The sequence below is a fragment of the Macrotis lagotis genome, chromosome 1 (genome assembly GCF_037893015.1).
Source record: "Macrotis lagotis isolate mMagLag1 chromosome 1, bilby.v1.9.chrom.fasta, whole genome shotgun sequence".
Lineage (NCBI taxonomy): Eukaryota > Metazoa > Chordata > Mammalia > Peramelemorphia > Peramelidae > Macrotis > Macrotis lagotis.
This window is the reverse complement of record NC_133658.1, coordinates 650,048,749-650,071,484: the sequence shown is the minus strand read 5'-3', so window position 1 is coordinate 650,071,484 and position 22,736 is coordinate 650,048,749. Positions and strand designations below refer to the sequence as shown.

General features: G+C 32.7%; 1 protein-coding gene across 1 annotated transcript in view; it reads left to right on the top strand.

The window, feature by feature from the left end:
* Nucleotides 1-5,416, top strand: part of LOC141522422 (olfactory receptor 8D1-like) — a 52,136-nt gene extending 46,720 nt beyond the window's left edge. The window contains exon 3 of the mRNA XM_074235866.1: nucleotides 4,215-5,416. Coding sequence (XP_074091967.1) covers nucleotides 4,240-5,187 — 948 coding nt within the window. The 5' untranslated portion in view covers nucleotides 4,215-4,239 and the 3' untranslated portion in view covers nucleotides 5,188-5,416. The remainder of the gene's footprint in view (nucleotides 1-4,214) is intronic.
* The last annotated feature ends 17,320 nt before the right edge of the window (nucleotides 5,417-22,736 follow it).

Here is a 22,736-nt window from a genome sequence, read left to right as displayed (position 1 = left end):
TTGATTGAATTGATCCATATGATTTAACTGTCTTAATATGGAGATTAGGACAATTATAATGAGGAAAAGGAGATGGAGAATTATTAAGAGAGATGAACTCTAAGATTTCTTCTATTTCATTGATTTTATTATCTTAACAATTGGTATTTTACTATTGAGGAACCATTTCTGTTCCTATTTGCTTTCTTGATCCCTGCTTCCTATTTCAATCACCCCATCATCATCACCATCAATAAGATTCATATTGTACCTATTATGTACAAATTATATATATATATATATATATATATTTCAATAATGGTTGGATAACTTAATGTTTAAAGCGTTAGACTTGGATTGAGGAAGTTCTAGGTTCAAATCCTGAAATACTTGGCTGACTGGGTGACCTTGGATAAATCATTTCATTTCTGTGAACCTTAGTTTTCTTATCTAGTAAATGGAGTTAACAATACAATGGCTTCATTATGATTTTAAACTCAAGTTGTATATGAATATAAATTCGTAGAGTTACTAAATGTTTGAGGATGAATTCTAATTAAGTTCTTTTTGGCTCTAGGGAAAGCATTATGTGCATTGCTCCATTTTGCTTGCCCATGAAAGAGAAAATGATGATAAATGGAAAGATATTGTGAATGGAGAGATGAGGAATATTGATGAAAAGGAATATAATGATCCTTAAAGATAAAGTAGACAATTTTGAATATATAAAGTCAAAAGTATTACCATAAATAAATGAAGACAGAATTATAGGCAAAGTGGTAGAAGTTGAAAATATTTGCAGAAGACGCCTGAGATACTAGATATTCATGGAATTGATATAAATATGTAATACTAAAAGGCAATTTTTCAGTATCTAAGTGGTCAAGGAATATAAGTGAATTGTTTTAAAAAGAAGTATTGAAACCAGAAATGGCTGCATGCATGGTTACATATTCCAACCAAATTAATGGTAAAGAAAGTGAACAAAAATACCTATGAAGTTTCATCTCATTTTGTGCAACTTGCATGGAAAGTAAAAGAGGGAAGTAATCAATGTTGAACTTTGAGAATATAGACACATGGATGTGTTATTAATAGACCTGTAAAGTGGTCCAAACATCATCATTTCAATTTGGAATTATGAAAAAAGAATCATTAAACTGCCAATCCCCTTAGCAATTCCACTACTGTGTCCATGATCAGTGAAGTCAAACAAAGAAACAAACATTTAATATATACTAAATTATTCACAGATGCATTCTTTGTGATAACAAAAAGTTGTTTAACAATTTTAGAATAATTTTAAAAATTGATATCTGGGTATAATTATTATTTTACAACAATTGCAAGTATAGAGAACTCATAGATAAGTGAGATTTGTACAATTTGATGCAGGATAGTAAAATTGTGCCCATAACATTATATAAAATGACAATAGCAATGTAATAAAAGATAATGAAAATAAGCTAAACTCTGAGCAATTGTGAAAAAACCCATTAAAGTTTCTTGAGAAATGATAAGAAAAGGTATGTCACTTTTGTAGCAGAGAGACAGAGTACTACTTGGAGAGAAGATTGTTTAAATAGGTGGGTTTTTTTTTTACTGGATCTTTTTGCTTAATTGTATATTTTTTTTCTCTAGAGTAAAAATGAAATCTGTTGGGGATAGGTGGAAAATAATTTTAAAGATGAAAGTCATCAATAATTTTAAGAGTATCTGATTTTACTCCCAGCAAATCTGGGAAGATTGATAATAACCAGCATTAGAAAGAAATAGTTACCTAAATGTATATAATATTGCTATTGATCAAAACTATGATTATATAATGATGTCATGTATTAATAATAGAATTAATAGCCAATATTTAGATAGCACATTTATATTATTAGCAAAATACTTTACAAAGATTATCTCATTTTATCCTCAAAATAATAGATGCTATTATTTCCCCTTCTTTAAAGGATAAGGAACCTGAGGAAGATAGAAGTTAAGTGACTGGATGTTTATATTTTCTGTTTGAAATAGAAATGATACAATTCATCTAATATTTTTTTTCTTCGACAACAATGTATGAGAAGAAATTACATTTCTAGGTAGATAGTGAACTCACAAACTGATTGAAATGAGTTGAGAATTTAATTGTTAAAAATAGAACTAAATATGCATAAATTCCTGAAAAGAAGGAAATGGAATAGAAATTTATAGCTTGTCTAGGTCCAATGGAACTTTCTTTGATGCCTAAACAGGCAGATTGATGACCCAGGGAGTAAAGTGCTGAGTCTGGAGTCAGGAAAACCTTAGTTCAAATTCTTTCTCAAAAACTTTATGACCCTTGACCATCATTTAACTTGTCTGCCTCAGTTTCCTCAACTGCAAAATATTATTGATGTTAGTACATATCTTATAACATTATTTTTGTAATCAAATGAAATAATAACTTTAATGTGTTTAACAGGATTTAGCATATTTGTTCTGTTCAGTTTTTCCACTAATGTCCTATTCTTTATGACCCCATTTTTAAATTTCCTTGGCAAAGATATTGGAGTGTTTTACCATTTGCTTTACCAGCTCATTTTACAGAAGAGGAACTGAAGCAGAAAAGATTATGTGGTTTGTCCAGGATCACACAATTAATTAGTTCCTTGGGTTGAATTTTAACTTAGGAAGATGAATTTTTCTCAGTCAAGGCCCAGTATTTTATTCACAGTGTACAGTCTTCATAAATACTTGTTTTCTTCCTCCCAAGAGAAATATTAGTTTTTATTTAAGGAAGTAGAACATATATGAGAAACTATGAAATCTAGAGTATGATCATCTTTGTGTGACTAAGGTTCAAAAACGGTATTAAGAGCATGAGATTTAAAAGAGATATAGCAACTGAGAATTTAGGAGTTGGGTGCGTACTGGTATTATTGAATTAGAGATTATTTCTCTGCTTTCCAGGAAGAAGTAGGGAGGGAAAGTTAGAGTCAAGAGTCCTCAAAAGATTGGTGCTTTTAAGAGCCACCTGAATTCTAGTGAAATCATGTGGCATTCTTATTCCTGTTGATTTAGCATCTTGAGAAATATAGGAAACATGTATTCTGAGCTTTGTGGAAGTGATTTGAAATTCAGTGTGAATTAATGCGAAAATGAAGGAATTTTTATTTTCGTAATAATAGAATGCCATCCCTTCAATACTTCAGTTATTCATTGTAGTTCTATTATCTGCGTGTAGACAAGTCAAGAAATATTATATATTTAAATGAAATAATAAAGGTGTAAATTAATGAATATATTATGTCTGATCAGTACAAGTTCAACATCATATGTTTTTGTATATTTTTATATATAAATGCATATTTATATGTACACAAACATTTAATACAACAATGCAGCAATGCAGATCTTTTCTCATCCATGACTATTCATTCTGTTCATATCTACCTAATATCTTTCTACTAGGGGTCACATAAAATCCTGAATTTTTCCCTTGAGCTCTCCTAGTCTCAAGTTTCTAAAAAAAAAGCACATGATCTATCATTCCCTTTCCTTCATTCTCTTCACATGACTGATCATGTTTTTCTTCAGTTTTACATTTATTTGATGGCATCTTTTAAACTCACTGGCTCTGTCTTTCCTAACTTGCAATGTATTGTCACCCATTATAAATCTATCCATGACCTGGGTGCTGCTCAACTTAATTTTTTTCTTACTATGTTTCTCATTTACATACTGAAAATAAAATTTTCAAGTTATACTTAATTTTTTTCCAATTCCTTATCACAAAAATGATAACAAGCAATAAGTTGGCATATATTGTACTTTCCTTTTTTTTTAAAAAAAGCAACTTTTTTCCCTCAACTACATATTAAAGTAATTTTAAGCATATTTTTCAGTTTTGAGTTTCAAATTCTATCCTTCCCTCCCTGTAGTCCCCCTTTCCTGAAATGGCAAATGTTCTGATAAAACTTATACCTATGCATTTTTGTAGACTATAATACTTTCTGAGCTGCAGCTATACAACAACTTTGGGTTCCATGTGATTAACAGTATAATTCTGCCAGGAGTACATATTTTCCTCTTTAGCTTTAGAGGAATTTGACCCAAGTTTGAGATCAACATAGACTTCAAATCCTTGAGGTGGAGACTATACCTTCCTAGATTAACTTTAGACTGAAAATAAAAAGATTTTTCTTGGAACAGAGAAAAACTTCTATTTTACTTAATTAGACTTTTCCTTTCCATTCCTGCAGATCATCACCCAACTCTCAAAGGACAATGACTCCAGAGAATCATTCTATAGTGACTGAATTTATCATTATGGGCTTAAATGATCAGCCAGAGCTGCAACTCCCCCTCTTCATCTTGTTCTTGGGAATCTACATTGTCTCCATGGTGGGAAATTTAGTACTGATTCTACTAATCAAAATCAGTCCCCAGCTTCACACCCCCATGTACTATTTTCTCAGTAACTTGTCCTTCATAGATCTCTCTTACTCCTCTGTCATTACCCCTAAAATGTTGGTGAACTTTGTATCAAAGGAAAACATCATCTCCTACTCAGGGTGCTTGACCCAGTTCTTTTTCTATTGTTCTTTAGCTGTTTCTGAGTGCTACATGCTCACAGCTATGGCTTACGATCGCTATGTTGCCATATGTAGCCCTCTGCTCTATTATAACACCATGTCCCAAAGAGTTTGCTTCCTGTTGGTGTCTGGAGTATATACAATGGGCTGTTTTTCAGGTCTGGCTCAAACAGCTTACTTGGCCAAATTGCTTTTTTGTGAGGACAATGTTATCAGCAATTACTTCTGTGATATCCTTCCCCTCCTGAAACTCTCCTGCTCTAGCACTTCCATCAATGAATTTCTGATGATGTTTCTTGTTGGATTCAATTCACTGGTGACTACATTGCCCATTTTTATCTCTTATGCTTTTATTTTCTGGAACATTCTCAGTATCCACACTGCAAAAGGGAGATCCAAAGCTTTTAGTACATGTGGCTCCCATCTAGTAGGAGTAATCATCTTTTATGGGTCCATTATTTTCATGTATTATAAGCCAGTGTCTAGTTACAATGTAATACAGGAAAAGGTTGCTTCAGTGTTTTATACTATGGTGATTCCTATGCTGAATCCTTTGATCTATAGTCTGAGGAATAAGGATGTGAAGGACTCATTGAAAAAAGTCATGAAAGGTGAGGCATTACCTCAATTCATGCAATAGTCAATGAAATTAAATTCATCACGAGTTTCTATTTTTTTCCCAATTCAGGACCTCACCTATGCATAATTGAGACATAGGTGAAACTATGACTTTTTTCCTGTTTCCTCTCTGGTGGTCTCCTCATACCATTTTGCATACCCTTGCAGCCTGGCTACTCAAGATTCATGTATCACTACCTATATGTATCACACCTCACTCATGATAATCTTTCAAATTCATTACTCCACTATCTAAGCTAAACTTTCATTGTTTGAAAGACCTTATCCCAATCCCTTGATACAGTTGAAATGAAAGTTAATAAATTGTTTCATTTTAAGTTGATAATGTTTAATGATGCTGTTCTTTCCATAAGGAGTGAATTATTATTAACTAATAAATGTCTGTCAGAATAACTTTGTTACTGGTATTGTTTCAAAAAAGAAAAAAAATTACTTCCCCCGAAGTCTTCAATAGGAGGACATATAATACAATTATAAGATTATATGATTATGAAGGATAAAAATAAAGACTAAGAAAGCTTTCTTATAAACCACTTTAAAATGGAAAACCCTCTCTGCCGTGTATAATGCTATAAATCTCCTTCTTTTAAGGCAGACCAAATACATTTACATTATGAATGCAAAGCAACACATCTCATTTCAGCATATTTGCTACCTCTGGTTAACTTCAGACAATAAGGGCATTGCCAAATAATAAATATTCCAAGAAAAATAATTAAATAACAGAAGTTGTCAGAGAAGAAAAAGAAGAAAACAGATACCTGTCCTACAGAAGTACTGTTACATAGCCTCATATAGTTCAAAACATAGTCAAGACTGATCTCTCCCAGTCCAGGCTATGGAGAAGACAGACAAGTGTGGAATGGGAAAGTACCCAGTAGTATAAATCCACTTAGAGAGACAGTGACTTTCAACTGCCTACTCTGTTCCTAAAGGGCAAAAATAGTTAACTATCTATTACGGATAAAAAAAATGAAGTAATTTTTGGGTCAGGAACTACAAACAAAAGATATAGGCTCAAAAGTAAACAACAATGACATCTTAAATAAGGAGTGGGTCAAAGAATAATCCATAGCAACAACTAGTAATTATTGGAAAGTGGTAATGATGGAAATAACAATATCAACATCTCAGACAGTTGTTTTGGTTCTTAGGTGTAAAATAATACTCTATAAGCATACATTAATAAAATATTAAGAGAGAATTAATGAAATTAATCCACATTTTAAAAATTCAAAAATAACAAGCAAAATAATCACACAATAAAATACATTAACATTGGCAGAGAAATAGATAAATTGAAAACAAAAATACATAAAATATCTGTGTATCAACCTCCCAGTAATAAAGTGCTTATACAAGAAATAAAGAACAACCTAGATATTCAGTGGTGGAATATTCACTGCTCATGCCTAGGTCATTTTAATATAATAAAATTTACAATAATGAAAGTAATTTACACTTTTAGTTATATGCCAACCAAATAATCAAGGGGGTACCTTTGATATGGAACTTGATAAAATAACAACAAAATTCAGTTGCAAAAATTAAAGAACTAAGATATCATGGTAAATCACAAAAATAAAGATTAAAATAGAATCCTTCCAAATCACAAACTATATTACAAAGCAGCAGGAATCAATTGATAGATCACTGGAACAGACTAAACCAGGGAGATTTGGAAATAATAGAAATCAATAACCCAATATTTGATAAAGTGGAAAATCAAAATTATCTAGAGAAACTGGCCCTAATTGATTAAAAAAAAATTCTGAGAAAACTAAAAAGCATTCTAGCAGAAATTAGTATTAGATTAATAACTTAGCACATTCTACAATTCTTTCTAAATTTACATATGGCCTTAATATTAAAAAACAATTTATAAAAAAATTAGAAAAAACTGGTCACATATTTTTCATAGATCTGGGTAAGATATGAATTCTTTTGTTTTGTTTTACAAGGAATTCAGGATTAAGTGACTTGCTCAGGGTCAAACAGCTAGCAAAGTATCAAGTGTCACAGGTTGGATTTGAATTCAGGTCCTTGTCTAAAGTAAAGAGGACTCTAGTGCTGGTATTCTATCTCCTACATCTTCTAAATAAACAATAGATAGAGACAATCACTAAAGATTAAATTACTTTGATCACTGAAATTGAAAGGCTTCTGCATAGACAACTCCAAAGTATTTGCACAAAGAAGGTAATTAATAAAATGAGGGAATTGTATTAAATTTATTTGTTAAGGTTTAGTAGCCAAAAATCAATTTTAAAAAATGTCAGTATACATGCATACATACATATATGAACATGTGCAAATATGTAGATATATATGTGTGTGTGAATATGTGAATGTTTGACATTTAGCCCTCCACAAATAGATAAACAGACATGTGGCATGTTTATATGTATTATATAATACATATATATGGTCAAAGATAAAGACAAATAGTTCTCAAAAGAAATACAAATAAAATTCTCCCATTCTTTAATAAGCAAAATGTTTAAAATTTTCAATACTTGTGGCTCTTACTTAGCAGCTGTTGGGAGGTTATACGGCTCTATCATTTTCATGTATTTTAAATTTTGAACTTGCTCTTTGCAGAGTTCAATCAGAAGATGCCATAGAGGATCAAAACATAAGATGTTAAGATAATCACAGTGGGTACCATTACAATGATGACATCAGTAAATTTCACTAGGAGGTCATTGACATAATGCTAGAGCAGGAGAGCTTCAGGAGGGGAAGGATGTCATATAATAGTGCTTAATAAGAATAACCCCACAGAGGGATAGTCTGGACAAATGGCTTATATAACATATATATATATATATATATATATATATATATATATATATATATATATATATATATATATATATATATGTCAAGCCCACAAAGGTGGTCACCATATATATACCCCTGACATGATCAGGGAACAGACTTTCTATGACATGGTGACAGAATAAAGGATAGAGAATAATGAATCTCCATTAGGCATTAAGTTCCTTGAAGGTAGGGATTGTCTTCTGTATTTGTATCACTGATGTTGAATAACTCCTTGATGACTTTCAGTGCTTGGTTTATTGAAAAAGGAGATGCTTGGGGCAGCTGAGTGGTGTAGTGGATAGAGCATTGGCCTTGGAGTCAGGAGGATCTGAGTTCAAATTTGGCCTCAGACACTTAATAATTGCTTAGCTATGTGACCTTGAGCAAATCACTTAACCCCATTGCCCCTTAAATAAAAAAATATAGATGTCTGTGAATTCATTAATGGTTAGATATTATGACATATTAAATCAATGCAATATTATTAGAGATAAAAATTACAAATATGGCAAAATTTGAGTATATGGCAAAATGTGAACTTGTATATAGTCAGGTATTTAGAATCAAGAAAACAGTATGTACAATAACTTCAGTATTATAAATAGAACTACAACAGAATCAAATCATAATGACCCAGGTTCCTGAGAAAAATTAAGAAAAATGGTCTTCTCTTTCATTTCTTTGAAAAGGTAGTTATAACATATACTATTGAACAGGTATGATGCTCCCCCCCAACCCCTAAATTTTCAGTTCCTTTTAAAATATTTATTCAAAGGGACCAGTCATTGGGTAGAGACAGGAAAAAGGAATTATTGTAATGCATGATAAAAAACAATCAAAAACAAATTCTTGTTAATCAGTGGTTTAAAAAAGATAACTTTGCCGAGCTAAGACTACTATTATTTTTGTCAGTTTGAGAACTATTTTCAAGGGCCCCAAGAGTTTGTAAGTCTGAAATCAGGAAGTTAAAGTCTAATTTTTGAAATACAAAGTCTATAAGAGGAAAAAAATAAATACGAGAAAGATATTTTTAATACAGAAATGAAAGGACAAAGAATTGTACTTTTTGGCTCTACAAAGCTAATGAAAGATCACAACAAAAAAAGATACACAACTGTTAACAGAGCTTTACAACCTTAAGCAGGAACATTATTCTCTTTCCCTACTTAGCATAATTTTTAGTGCTATCATCTAATCCTATATTGGGCAAAAAGCCTGGTAATTTATCAATGAACATTACACAGATCTTCTTAAATAATTTAATTAGAAATTTCTCATATTTTCAATAAACTAAATTCCATATCAAATTCAACAAATTCCCATTGTTTGTCTTATTAGTTTGTTGGGAGATTACTGGTGAGAGATTATTCTAAATAAAAATAAACAAACAAAAGAGGAAATTGTCCTTGTCCAAAAAAATTGTATATATTATAAAATCATATGTGCATTCATATTTTCAAGTTAAATCTTTTGTGAAGTAAGTTGCAACTAATTCCTTACTAATGCTAATCTATCCTTTCCCTGCCTTTTCATGTAAATTAGTACTGGGATCCTGAGACATTGCCCAAGTGAGGGTTCCACAGCAGATTGTAGAGAGGTTAATTGTGTCTCAGAAAAGTATACATGTATTTAAAGAAACAATTTCATAATGAATGTCAAAATATTCAGATGTTTGGACTCAATGGTATTTCCCCCCAAAAACGTTTTGAGTCAGAAGGCCTTAATTAAAACCCTCATACTTCCCCTAATGTCCTATAATGACCTTGTATAGAATACTTGACCTCTCTGGACCTGATTTCCTCATCTAAAAATGAAAAATGAAGATGACTCTTCTCACATAAAATTTAAGATCTTATGAATATTGCCTCCCTTGTTGTAAAAGCATTTTAGTGTTTACTTTTTGCTCAGCATTATAGATACAATGCAACAAAGTTGAACAAGCCATCTCAAAGTAATAATGATAAAGGAAATGTCATGGGTAATGGAGTCAAAAGGGAAGCAGCTTATGAAATCAAACCTCATAACACTTTGAGTAAAATAAACAGAATTTGTGAGGCTATTGGATGACACTTCCTTGATATTTCAGAAGATCCCTTGGAAGCTTTCCTGTGTGTAAGTGTTTTTAAAGGGAATTGTAAGAAAGAATTTATCTGCAAGCAAGGAATGCACTAGATCTCAACAGGGTATGGGAGAAATGGGTTCATGTAAAGGAAAAACATGACTTATGAGAAATAGAATTAAGATGCTTGGAAAGGAAAACTCATATTCTGCATATGCATCACAGGCAATAGAATAAAGAGAGGACCTACTTCTAGTATCATACTAAATTTCATAAAAGTTTATCCATATCTTGACTGGGTAGGGACAGTCCCATGGAAAGATCAATTTGTCATTATTCCTCTAATTATTTTTATATTTTATCTCAAACATCTCATGAAAAATTATATGTAAAATTTGGATACTCTCCTGAGGATTCTTGGGAATAAAAACATAGCTGCTAAATTAGTTTCCTTATAATGCAAATATATCACACATTTATTTCTTCGGCAAATATTGATCAACAAAGCTTCAGCTCAGCTTAGAGAGTATTGAAAAGAGAAGAGAATTAAAGGAAGGTCCTTACTTCCTCCAAACTACTAGACAGAAGAAAGAAAAATCATCCTATTAATCCTGATATTCTTTCCCAACACTGGGGTTCTGTCACTGTCTGCCATTTTCTGATTTTGAACCTCTAATCTGGCTACCAATATAAGTGAGAATTTTTTTTATTATTTGTAGATGTTTAGGTCCTAAGGAGATGAATAAGAATTGAAATTTAGAAGAGATCAGGAAGGAGTTTAAAAATCATTTTGAAAAACTGGGAAAGGAAAGCAAGAGAAAATTAACACTTTCCAAGAGAAAATTATCATCTTGCAACAAAAGATAAAAATCCAAATGGACAAGTGCAAGAAAGAAAATAATCTTCTAAAAACCACAATTGGGCAAAGGGAAAACTCCTTAAAATGCAATTGACTAATAGGAAAAAGAGTTGCAAAAGGTAAATGAAGAAAATTCTCTAAAAAATGGGATTGGAATCTGTGGAAACTAATGACTTCATGAGGCAACAAGAATCTGTAAAACAAAACCCCAAAAGTGAAAAGATAGATTAAAACCTAAAATACCTCATTAGCAAAAGAAATGGAGAATAGATTTAGAAGAGACAACTTAAAAAAAAATCTTTGGGCTTCTTGAAAAACATTGAGGAGGAAAAAAATCCTGTACTTCATACTTCAGGATATAGTAAAGGAAAATTGCCTTGCTATCATGGAACCTGAGGGCAAAATAGTCATTGAAAGAATACATCCCTTCTGAAAGGGATCCCAAAATGAAAACATCAAGGAATATTGTGGTCAAATTCCAGAACTATCAGATAAAAGAGAAAATCCTACAAGCAATCAAAAAGAAACAATTTAAATACTAAGGAGTCACAGCAAGGATTACAGTGAACCTGCCTGCATCAACATTAAGGGATTGAGGGGCCTGAAATTTGATATTCCAAAGAACAAGGAAGGAGTTTGGAATGCAGCCAAAAAATTCACTACCTGGCAAAACTGAGCCTTCCCTTCTAGGCAAAAAGATGGACAGTTAATGGAATAGGAGACTTCCAACTTTTTGGTGATGAAAAGACCAGAGCTAAATAGAAAACTTTGACTTTAAACAGGAGACTCAAAGAGATGCATGAAAAAGTTTTTAAAAAGTGAATAAAATTGTTATAAAATGAAACTGGTTTTATCCCTACCTGGGAGAAAGATTCTTATAACTTTGGAGAATTGTAACTCTATTAGAGAGAATATACTTAGCCAGAAGTAATGGACACTCATGACTTGTTCATGATGATGATAAAATGATTTAAAAATGATATCTCCTTAAAAGAGGGACAGTAAAGAGACAAGAGGATGGAGGAGATTGAACAGGATAAATTACATCTCATGAAGATGTACAAAAGACCTAATACAATAGAGGGGAAGGAGGAAGGACATGAGAACTGCCTGAATCTTATTTCATCAGATTTGACTCAAAGAAGGATTAACACACACATAATCATTTAAGTTCAGAAACATCTTACCTTTCTAGTATTAAGAGGAGAAAGGGGGAAGGGAAAGAAAAAGAGGAATGGACAGAAGGAAGGGAAGAAAGAAGGGGCAATGAAAAAGGGAAAAGAAAGGGGAGAGGGGTTTGATATAACAGGGTAAACACACTGAAGGAAGTGGTATTTAGTACCAAAAATACTTGGCAATTTGGATAAGGTGAAAAAAAGGTGAAAAGAACAAACAGAGAGAAAATAACAATCAAGAGTTAATAATTATAACTTTGAAGGTGAATTGGATGAACTCTGCCATAAAACATAAATAGACAGCAGAATCGATTAAACACCAGAATCCTACAATTCGCTGTTTATAAGAAATTCATTTGAAGCAGAGTGATACATACAGAATAAAGGTAAAAGATTGGAGCAGAATATATTATGCTTCAGCTGAAGTGAAAAAGGCAAGGTTAACAATCTTTATCTCAGACAAAGCAGCTGCAAAAATAGATCTCATTAAAAGAGATAAGAAAGGAAACTATAAACTCCCAAAAGATATCATAGACAATGAAACAATTTCAATACTAAATATGTATGTATCAAACTAGCATCCAGAGGAGATGCTGAATGAGTTTCAGCTTCTTAGAGGAGAAATTGAATGAGTTACAGGAAGACATAGACAGCAAAACTCTACTGGTAGGAGATTTCAACCTCCCTTTCTCAGAATTAGATAAATATAATCATAAAATAAGCAAGAAAGAAGTTAAGGAGTTAAATAGAAAGTTAGAAAATCTATACATAATAGACCTTTGGAAAAAACTGAATGGGGTTAGAAAGAAATATATCTACACATTTTTTTCTGCACTTCATGGTACCTACACAAAGTTGACCATTTGCTAGGGCATAGAAACCTCATAATCAAATGCAGAAAGGCAGAAATAATGAATATTTCCTCCTCAGATAATAATGCAATAAAAATCATGTGAAATAATGGACCATGGAGAGATAGACCTAAAACTAATTGGGAACTAAATAGCCTTATTTTAAAGAATGAGTGGATCAAACAATACATTATTGAGGGAATTAATGATTTCATCTTATACAAAGACAATAATGAAAGAACATACCAAAACTTATGGCTACTGCTGAAGCAGTTATTAGGGGATTTATTGTGTCTCTAAAGGCTTACATGAATAAAATAAAGAAAGAAGAAATCAATGAATTAAGCATGCAATTAAAAAATTAGAGAAAGAAGAAATTAAAAGCCCCTAATTAAATACCAAATTAGAAATTCTTAAAATTAAAGGAGAAATCAATAATATTGAATTAATAAATAAAAACATGAAGGTTTTTATGGAAAAAAGCAATAAAATAGACAAACCTTTGGTTAATCTGTTTAAAAAGGAAAGACAAAAACCTAATTATTAGTGTCATAAATGAAAAAGGTGAACCTAACAACCAATGAGAAGGAAATTAAAGTAATAATTCAGAATTATTTTGACCAACTGTATGTCAATAAATTTGATAATCTAAGTGAAATGTATGAATATTTACAAAAAATTTTAGTTGCCCACATTAAATGAAGAGGAAATTAAATGACAAAATTACCCTATCTCACAAAAACAAATTCAACAAGCCATCAATAAAGTCCCTAAGAAAAGTTTCCAGGGCCAGATGGATTAACAAGTGAATTCTATCAAACATTTAAGGAACAATTGGTTCCAATTCTATATAAACTCTTTGGAAAAATAGGTGAAGGTGAAACTGTACCTAACTCCTTCTGTAACACCAATATGATTATGATACCTAAACCAGGAAGAGTCAAAACAGAGAAACAAAATTATAGACCAATTTCCATAATGAATGTGAATTCAAAAATATTAAATAACATTTTGACAAAGTGATTACAGTAAGTTATCATTAGGATAATACACTGACCAAGCAGGATTCAGTCCAGGAATGCAGGGTTGGTTCAATATTAGGAAACCTTTCAGCATAATTAACTGTATAATTAACAAACCTAATAGAAATCATAGGATTAGCTCAATAGATGCCAAGAAACCTTTGAAAAAGTACAGCACCCATTACTACTAAAAACACTGGCGAGCATAGGAATAAATGGATTGTTCCTCAGAATGATAAGTGGTGTCTATCTGAAATCATCAACAAGAATTATATGCAATGGGGATAAGCTAGAAGCACTCTCAAAAAGATCAGGGGTGAAACAAGGATGCTTCATTATTACCACTATTATTCAATATTGTATTAGAAATGTTAGCTTCAGCAATGAGAGAAGAAAAAGAAACTGAAGGAATTAGAATTGAGAAGGAAGAACAAAACTCTCACTCCTTGCAGATAACATGATGGTATACCTAGAGAATCCTAAAAATTTATCTAAAAACTAGTAGAAACAATTAGCAACTTTAGTAAAGTTGCAGGGTATAAAATAAACTTACATAAATCCTCAACATTTCTATATATTTCTAGAAAATATGGAAGCAAGAATTGGAAAGATAACTGTCATTTAAAATAATTTTAGATAATATAAAATACTTGGCAGTCTATCTGCCAAGGCAGATATAGAAGCTCTATGAAAACAATGATAAAATACTTTTCATATAAATAAAGTCAGATTTAAATAACTGGGCAAATATCAACTGTTCATGGATAGGCCAAGCTAATAGAATAAAAATGACAATTTTACCTAAAGATTTAGTGCCATACCAATTGATCTTTTTAAAAAATTACTTAAATGAGCTAGAAAACTTTGTAACTAAATTCATATGGAGAAACAAATAGTCAAGAATATCTAGGAATTTAATGAAAAAAGTGCAAAAGAAGGTGGTTAACTATATTAGATATAAATTATATTAAAATGCATCAGCTATCAAAAGTTTCCTACTGGCTAAGAAATTGAGTGGTGAATCATTGGAATAGGCCAGGTGCAAAAGAGACATCAGGAAATGATTATAGTAATCTGCTGTTTGATAAACCCAGAGTCCAGCTTCTGGGCTAGGAAGTCACTTTGAGATAAAGACTGTTGGGAAAATTGGAATATAATATGGTAGAAACTTGGATTAGATCAATATCTCACACCCTATACCAAGATAAGATCAAAATGGGTGCAGGATTTAGACATAAAAGACATTATTATAAGCAAACTAGGAGAACAAGTAATAGTTTACCTGTCAGATCTATGGATAGGGGATCACTTTATGACCAAGGAAGAGATAGAGAACATAATAAAACACAATTGGATACTTTTGATTACATTAACTTAAAAAGCTTTTGCACAAACTGTAACCAAGATCAAAACATGTAGTAAATTGGGAAACAATTTTTTATAATTAGTGTTTCTGACAAAGGACTCATTTCTAAAATATATAAAGAACTGAATCAAATTTATAAAAAAAAAACCAAGTCATTCCCCAATTGATGAATGGTCAAAAGATATGCAAAGGCAATTTGCATGTGAGGAAATCAAAGGTATCTAAAGTCACATTGCTCCAAATCATTACTGATTAGACAAAGGCAAATTAAAGCCTCTCTGAGGCATCACCTCACCTTACACCTCTCAGATTGGTCAATATGACCAGAAAGGACAAAGATCAAAGCTGAAAGGGATGTGGAAATGTGGGACACTAATACATTTTTGGTGGAATTGTGCACTGATTCCACCTTTCAGGAGAACAATTTGGAATTATGCCCAAAGAGCAATAAAATTGTGTATACCCTTCTGATCCAGCAATAACACTACTGGGTATATACCTTGAAAAGATCATGGAAAAGAGTAAAAAAACATCACATGTATAAACATATTCATAGCAGATCTTTTTGTGGTGGCAAAGATTTGGAAGTGGAAGGGATGCCCATCAATTGGGGAATAGCTAAACAAATTATAGTAGGTTATGGAAAACTATTGTTCTATTAGAAATCAGGAGGGATGGGATTTCAGAGAAGCCTGGAAAGACTTGCATAAACTGAGGCTAAGAGAGATGAGCAGAACCAGAAGAACATTGTACACCCTAACAACAACATGGGAGGGATGATCAAACTTAATGTACTTGCTCATTACATCAGAGCAATAATCAGGGACAATTTTAGGGTACCCATGATGGAGAATACCATCTGTATCCAGAGAAAGGACCGTGGAGTTTTTTTTTAAAAGGTCAAAGATTATTACCTTTGATTTTTTTTGAAGTTTCTTATGTACTGGATAATTTTCCTATCTCTAATATTTTATTTCTTCCTCCAGGATATGTTTTTTTATCTCAACACATTCAGTTTTGATAAATGCATAGAATGGAAACAATGTAAAAATTATCAGATTGCCTTCTGTGGGGGGGGAAGAGAGAGGGAAGGGAGGTTGGGGGAAAACTGTAAAATTCAAAACCTTACAAAAATGATAGGTAGAAAATACTATTATGTATAATTGGAAAACAAAATATTTATTAATTAAAAAAGGATAGTGTGAAAAAAAAGATACTGAGGTCCTTTTGAAATCTCAACTGACTAGAATAAAAACCAAGTTCTTCTCCTCAGATACTGGGGAAAGGGGATCCATTATCACAGACACATAGAATTTTGGAAGGGACCTCAGTGGCCATCTCATGCAAGCTGAACATGAAAAAATTTACCTCTATAAGTAACCATGTTGCAAGTGGCCATTCAGTCTTTGTACAAAAATAGTCATTGAGAAGGAATACAGTACATCCCTAGGCAGCCCATTCTGCTTTAGATAGCTTTAGTTCTTAGGGATTTTTTCCTTATATTATGTAAGCAGGGATTCAGGGGAATCTTTTCCTTGTAATAATTCTGTGTGGTAGTGAAGAGTTAGACTAGGATGCACAAACTCTCTTTCCAGTGACTCTTTACATGTTAAAACATTCTCTGTTCTACAATTTCTGGGTCCTAGGCTTTATAAATGCCTGAAAATGAAAACGTTTCTAGTTCCTATGCCTCTTGTTCTTGTTTTTCTGAGAAGCAGATACAATCACATGGGGTTTTTTGTCTTTTCCCCCTTTGAAAAGAGTCTTTGAATATTTTTCAAGAAGGCCAGGTCACTTCCAACTCTGAGGTTCTCAGTCAAATTAAAATTACAAATATTCTCTAAATGAAAATGATGTCAGATATTTCTCTGAGCATAACCTTAAAAGTATAAGGGCTCAGAGTAATTACTGAAATTCAGAGATGGATTTTTTGCTTGCTTGTTTGCACTGTCAATTAACACTGATATATTATAAAGTAGATGACTCTTAAAGGTACGATACTGAAGAGAAAAAAATCTAGTTCCAGTTTAGAATAATGAAAATGAACATACCTAGTAAAAAAAAGACACTAGTATCATTCTACTAAATAGAATGAGGAAAAATTAATATACTTATGGAAGTATTCCCCAGCTCCTTAATTATAATGCCTTCCCTCTCCTGGTATTTTTCCATTTTTGTTGCATAGAATCTGTTTCATAAATACAGGTGTGTATATATACAATTTAATGGATGTTATTTCTCCTATTGGATAATAAGCTACTTTAGGGTGAGAACTGTTTTTTTTCTTTTTGTTTCCCTTGCACTTATCATAGTGTCTGACACATAGTAGGTACTTAACAATATTGACTGATAATTGATCCATTAGTTAAATGATACACAAAATAGCTCAGTTTTTCTTTCTGGTAATAGATATTTACTCTTAGTCTCTAGCTCTGTTATGTACACAAGACATACTCAAGTATATATGTGGGCATATATAATCCAACAGTTGGGACTGTCCTTTCTGTGACTCCATGGAGTTGCAGAAGAAACACATATGACCAGAATGAAAATGAAAATATGAGAAAGTCTTCATCTATGTAATCAGGGATAATGTTCCACCAAAATAGCTCCTCCTCTCTCCTACCTACCTAATTAAATACCCTCTCACCTACAACTGCCAACTGCTGGAAGAACAGTAGTTAAAGAAATGTATCTGAGAAGTCAAGAAGACCTAAGTTCAAATCCTGACACAGATACTTACTAATTGTATATCCTGAACAAATCATCCAGTCTCTGTTTGCATCAGTTTGCTTATCTGATGATAGCACCTACCTTCTAGTATCACTGTGAGGGCAAAATGGGAATTATTTGTAAAGTGCTTCACAAACTTTAAAGTACTATATAATTTCAAGGTGGTGTTGGAAATAATGGATGGATGGATGGATGGATGGAATATTATGAGGATGATGATGATGGGCAGATGACAATGAGGATGATAATGATGGATGGATGTATGGATGGATGTATGGATGGATGATGGGGATGATGATGGATGGATAGATGGATGGATAAAGCATGGATGAATCATTTCAGGTCTTAGATATTCCTTTGGGCTGGTTTTCAAACATTTGGTCTCCTTAAGCCAGTTGGACAGTTGATGTAATTCTCATAAATGAAGTATCGGGGAATTTTGTCTGGAGGAGCTGTTATACTATGGAAACCAACCCAATAATATTTGGATTCTCAGTTCTTTGACCATGGCATTTCCCTCCTCATAACTTGCAGTGTTTCCCTGTTGACTTTTTTTTTTTAGGTTTTTGCAAGGCAAATGGGGTGAAGTGGCTTGCCCAAGGCCACACAGCTAGGTAATTATTAAGTGTCTGAGACTGGATTTGAACCCAGGTACTCCTGACTCCAGGGCCCATGCTTTAGCCACTGCACCACCTAGCCGCCCCTCCCTGTTGACTTTTAAGACAAAATGCAGATTCCTCAGCATGGTATTCAAAAACCCTGTATAATGTAATTCCTATCTACTTTTCTAGACTCATTTTGTGTTACTCTTCTTCATGAACTCTCTGCTCCATTAAAATTATCCACATATTTTCTCTACATAATATTTTATACTTTATTCCTGTTCTTTGCATAGGTAGTTCTTCATATTCAAAATGAATTCCTTCCTAATTTCCTCTGTGTGAACTTCCTATCTTTTTGTAAATGGTATTCTAAAGCAAGGAATAAAAGTAGTTTTTTTTCTGGTATATTCCATAAACCTTAAAAACTTTCTGTACATTCTACCTTAAGGACTAGTTGTTTTTTAAACTTAGAGCTTGTGTAGTTTTCTATGTTATTGTCTTTCTAAAATTTTTTTAATAACTTCTTCAATGACCTTTATTGAATATAAATTTTATTGCAATAGGTGTAGTAAAGAAAATATTTCTGCTTCCTGCATTTGTTCAGTGCGGGTAGTCAATCTTGTTAAAGGTATCATGCATAGCTGAGAAATATATCTGATCCTTTCTATTCCTATTCATCATCTTTCATTTCTAATTTTTATAGTATTTTATGTAGGTCCTTAATTTAGTTTTGCCTCAATCTGAAAGAAAGGTACATTGAAGTAGCCAATCTTGTTGTTTGACTTGGAATTTCTCTTAGTAACTCACTTAACATTTCATTTAAGTATTTAAATGAAATTTCATTTGATGCATATATGCTAAAAATGAAATCATTTTATTGCCTGTGGTGTCTTTGAGTATATCGCAATTCTCTGGCATATTTCTTTTAATGATGTCTTTTTTTTGGTTGTCATCTTGACTGAGATCATATTTTTTTTAGTTAAGTTGAAGCATTATAAATTTTGGTTTCAAGTAACTATCTTTATTCTGTAGAGATTTCTATGTTTTAGATGTAATTCTTGTAAACAGCATTTTATTGTATTTTAGTTTCTGGTATAATTTGCTATCTTATTTCATTTTATGGGTAAATTTTTATGGATGAGATTATACCATTCATATTCACAATTTCCATCATTATTTATTTCCCTTTATCTGATTAAGTTTTATTTTCCTTTAACTATATCTTTTGTTCTTTTTCCTTAGAGGGTAGTGAGAAAGAGTTTACTCAGTACTAATCTTTTGGGTTAATATAATCTACTTTTATCATCCTGTTCCTCCTTTCTCATTCAGACATCCACTACAAGTATTTACTCCTTTTCTTCCTTTAAAAATTTTCTACTTTTCAGTTTCAGAAGTTGGAATTTATAGTTATGTAATGCAGTCATGTATGAGTTAGTATTACCTGAGTTCAAATCCACCTTAGATACTTAAAAGTGTGGATTCTGAACAAATTATTTAATGTCTGTAACCTCAGTTTCTTCATTTGTAAATTGGGATAAAAATAGTAGCTATTGAGAAGATCAAATGAGATAATAATAATAATTATAAAGTTCCTAGTATTTAAGTAAATTCTATATAAAATATTAGCTATGATTATTTGTAGAAATTTAATCACTTCCTCTTATTCCCTTTCCCATTTTGTTCCAATTCCTTTCCTTTTCCTTATTGAATACAATTTATTTATAAAACAATTCTCCATGAGTTTTACATATCTTTGATCACTTTGATTGAAAAAGAAGATGAAGTGATGCCTGTTCCTCTTTTACAAATTTTTTGTACATCCTGATTATGTGAGATAGAATCCTTCTCTCTTTTTCTTCTATATATTTCTTTGTCCCTTCCTTTCCTTTCTTCTTCTAAGGTTATTAAAACGCTAAAAAATAAGCAATCTCTTAGTCTGTGCATAATTCTTTCTATGGCCCATGATGACATGGTCTCTGAGGAGGGACATGTGTATCATCTCCCCATTGTTCAATAAACAATTATTATGAATGATTTTATAATTTTTAGTCTCTTCCAGAAAAAAATGATGGAGAAGAGTTAGGAACATTCTTAGTTTCCCTCAGGAATGATAGTAATCAAGTCTCTTAACAGATTTTGGAACAACAGAACTCAGAAAAGAATGAGGTAGAACATCTTCCAGCAAGGTCTGTCACAGGGGGGGTTGAGTGTACCCAGGGCAGAGAACAGAAGCCTAATGCACAGGTAGAAATATAAGGCAGATCTAACCTGAGATCCTTGGTTGTGGAGGAGATATCCAATATGAACTTGGTTGTGTGGCAGGCACTGGAAGAACTTCAGTGCAGTTGCCCAGGACCTCCATTCAGCTGGCAGGGGTGGTCTGGAAAGCCCGACCCAGAGTGTGAGCCCCCATCATTCACAGCTGGAAGGGCATAGCGCTCCCAGGTTCAGACAGCTGAGAGCCATCTCCAGGTGTTTCCATCGTTCCCAACAGCCCGGGAAATGGGCAGATGACATCCTTATTACTGACAGGAGAGCAAGAGTGAGAAAAAGAGCATCTCTGGAGTTTCTTACTGGTCAGTCCACTGAGGAATCCCTTGGAGGTCCTAAGCCTCTAGGGTTCTCAAAACTGAAGGTATGGGAATGAATCACTCCCCCAACACGAAAACCTTGGAATTAGTGCCTATTAACAAATCCTAAAATTAATGAGAAAGGTTAAAGAAATACAGTGTCTACTGAAAGTTATCATGGCAACTTCTGACCAGGATGGTGGAGAGAAGACAATCCCTGTGATAACTGCTCCTCATTCCCCTCCAAAATAGCATGAGAGAAACCTCTTAACAGAAATTCAATCAACATACCTCAGAAGAGAAGCTAGGAGAAGAACACCTACCAAGAAGGTCTGTCTCAGGAGACCATGGGTGAACTGGGAGACTAGAGCAGAGGATCAGCAGGGGAACAGCAGCTGGAGGAACAGAGGGCCAGGCTCAGCCATAGAGACTTTGGTGAGTGGTGAGTGCCAAGATCCAAGGGAAAAAAGGGGAAAATACAAACAGAAGGAAGAGAGCATGGAGGGCAATAAAGACTTAGTAATTATAACTTTGAATGTGAATGAGATGAAATATTACTTAAAATGTAAGCAAATAGCAGAGTGGATTAAAAATGAGAATCCTACAATATGCTGCTTACAAGAAACTCATTTGAAGCAGAGAGATACATATAGAGCAAAGGTAAAAGGATGGAACAAAAGAGGTTTTGCTTCAGCTGAAGTGAAAAAAGCAGGGGTAGCAATCCTTATCTCAGACAAAGGAGCTGCAAAATAGATAGCATTAAAGGAGATAAGGAAGGAAACTATATTCTCCTAAAAGGTCCCATAGACAATGCAGTAATTTCAATACTAAATATGTATGCACACAATGGGATAGCATCCAGATTCTTAGAGGAGAAGTTGAAAGAGCTACAGGAAGACGTAGACAGGAAAACTCTACTAATGGGAGATCTCAACCTCCTGCTCTCAGATTTAGATAAATCTATTCATAAAATAAAGAAGAAACAAGCTAAGTAAGTAAATAGATTGTTAGAAAACATAGATATAATAGATCTATGGAGGAAATTGAATGGGGATAGAAAGGGATATATATTTTTTCTGCAGTACATGGCACTTACAAAAAAATTGATTGTACTAGGACATAAAAACCTAAGGATCAATTGCAGAAAGGCAGAAATAGTGAATACATCTTTCTCAGATCACAATGCAATAAAAACCATATGCAATACTAGGCCAGGGAGATATAGACTCAGAACTAATTGGAAACTAAATAACCACATTTTAACAAATGAGTGAATCAAGCAACAAATTATAGAAAGAATTATTTCATCCTAGATAATGACAATAAAAATACTACATACCAAAACCTATGGGATTCACACAAAGCAGCTGTCAGGGGATATATTATATCTTTAAATGACTACATGGATAAATTAGAGAAAGAAGAAATCAATGAAATAAATATGAAGCTGAAAAAATTAGAGAAAGAACAGATTAAAAACACCAAAT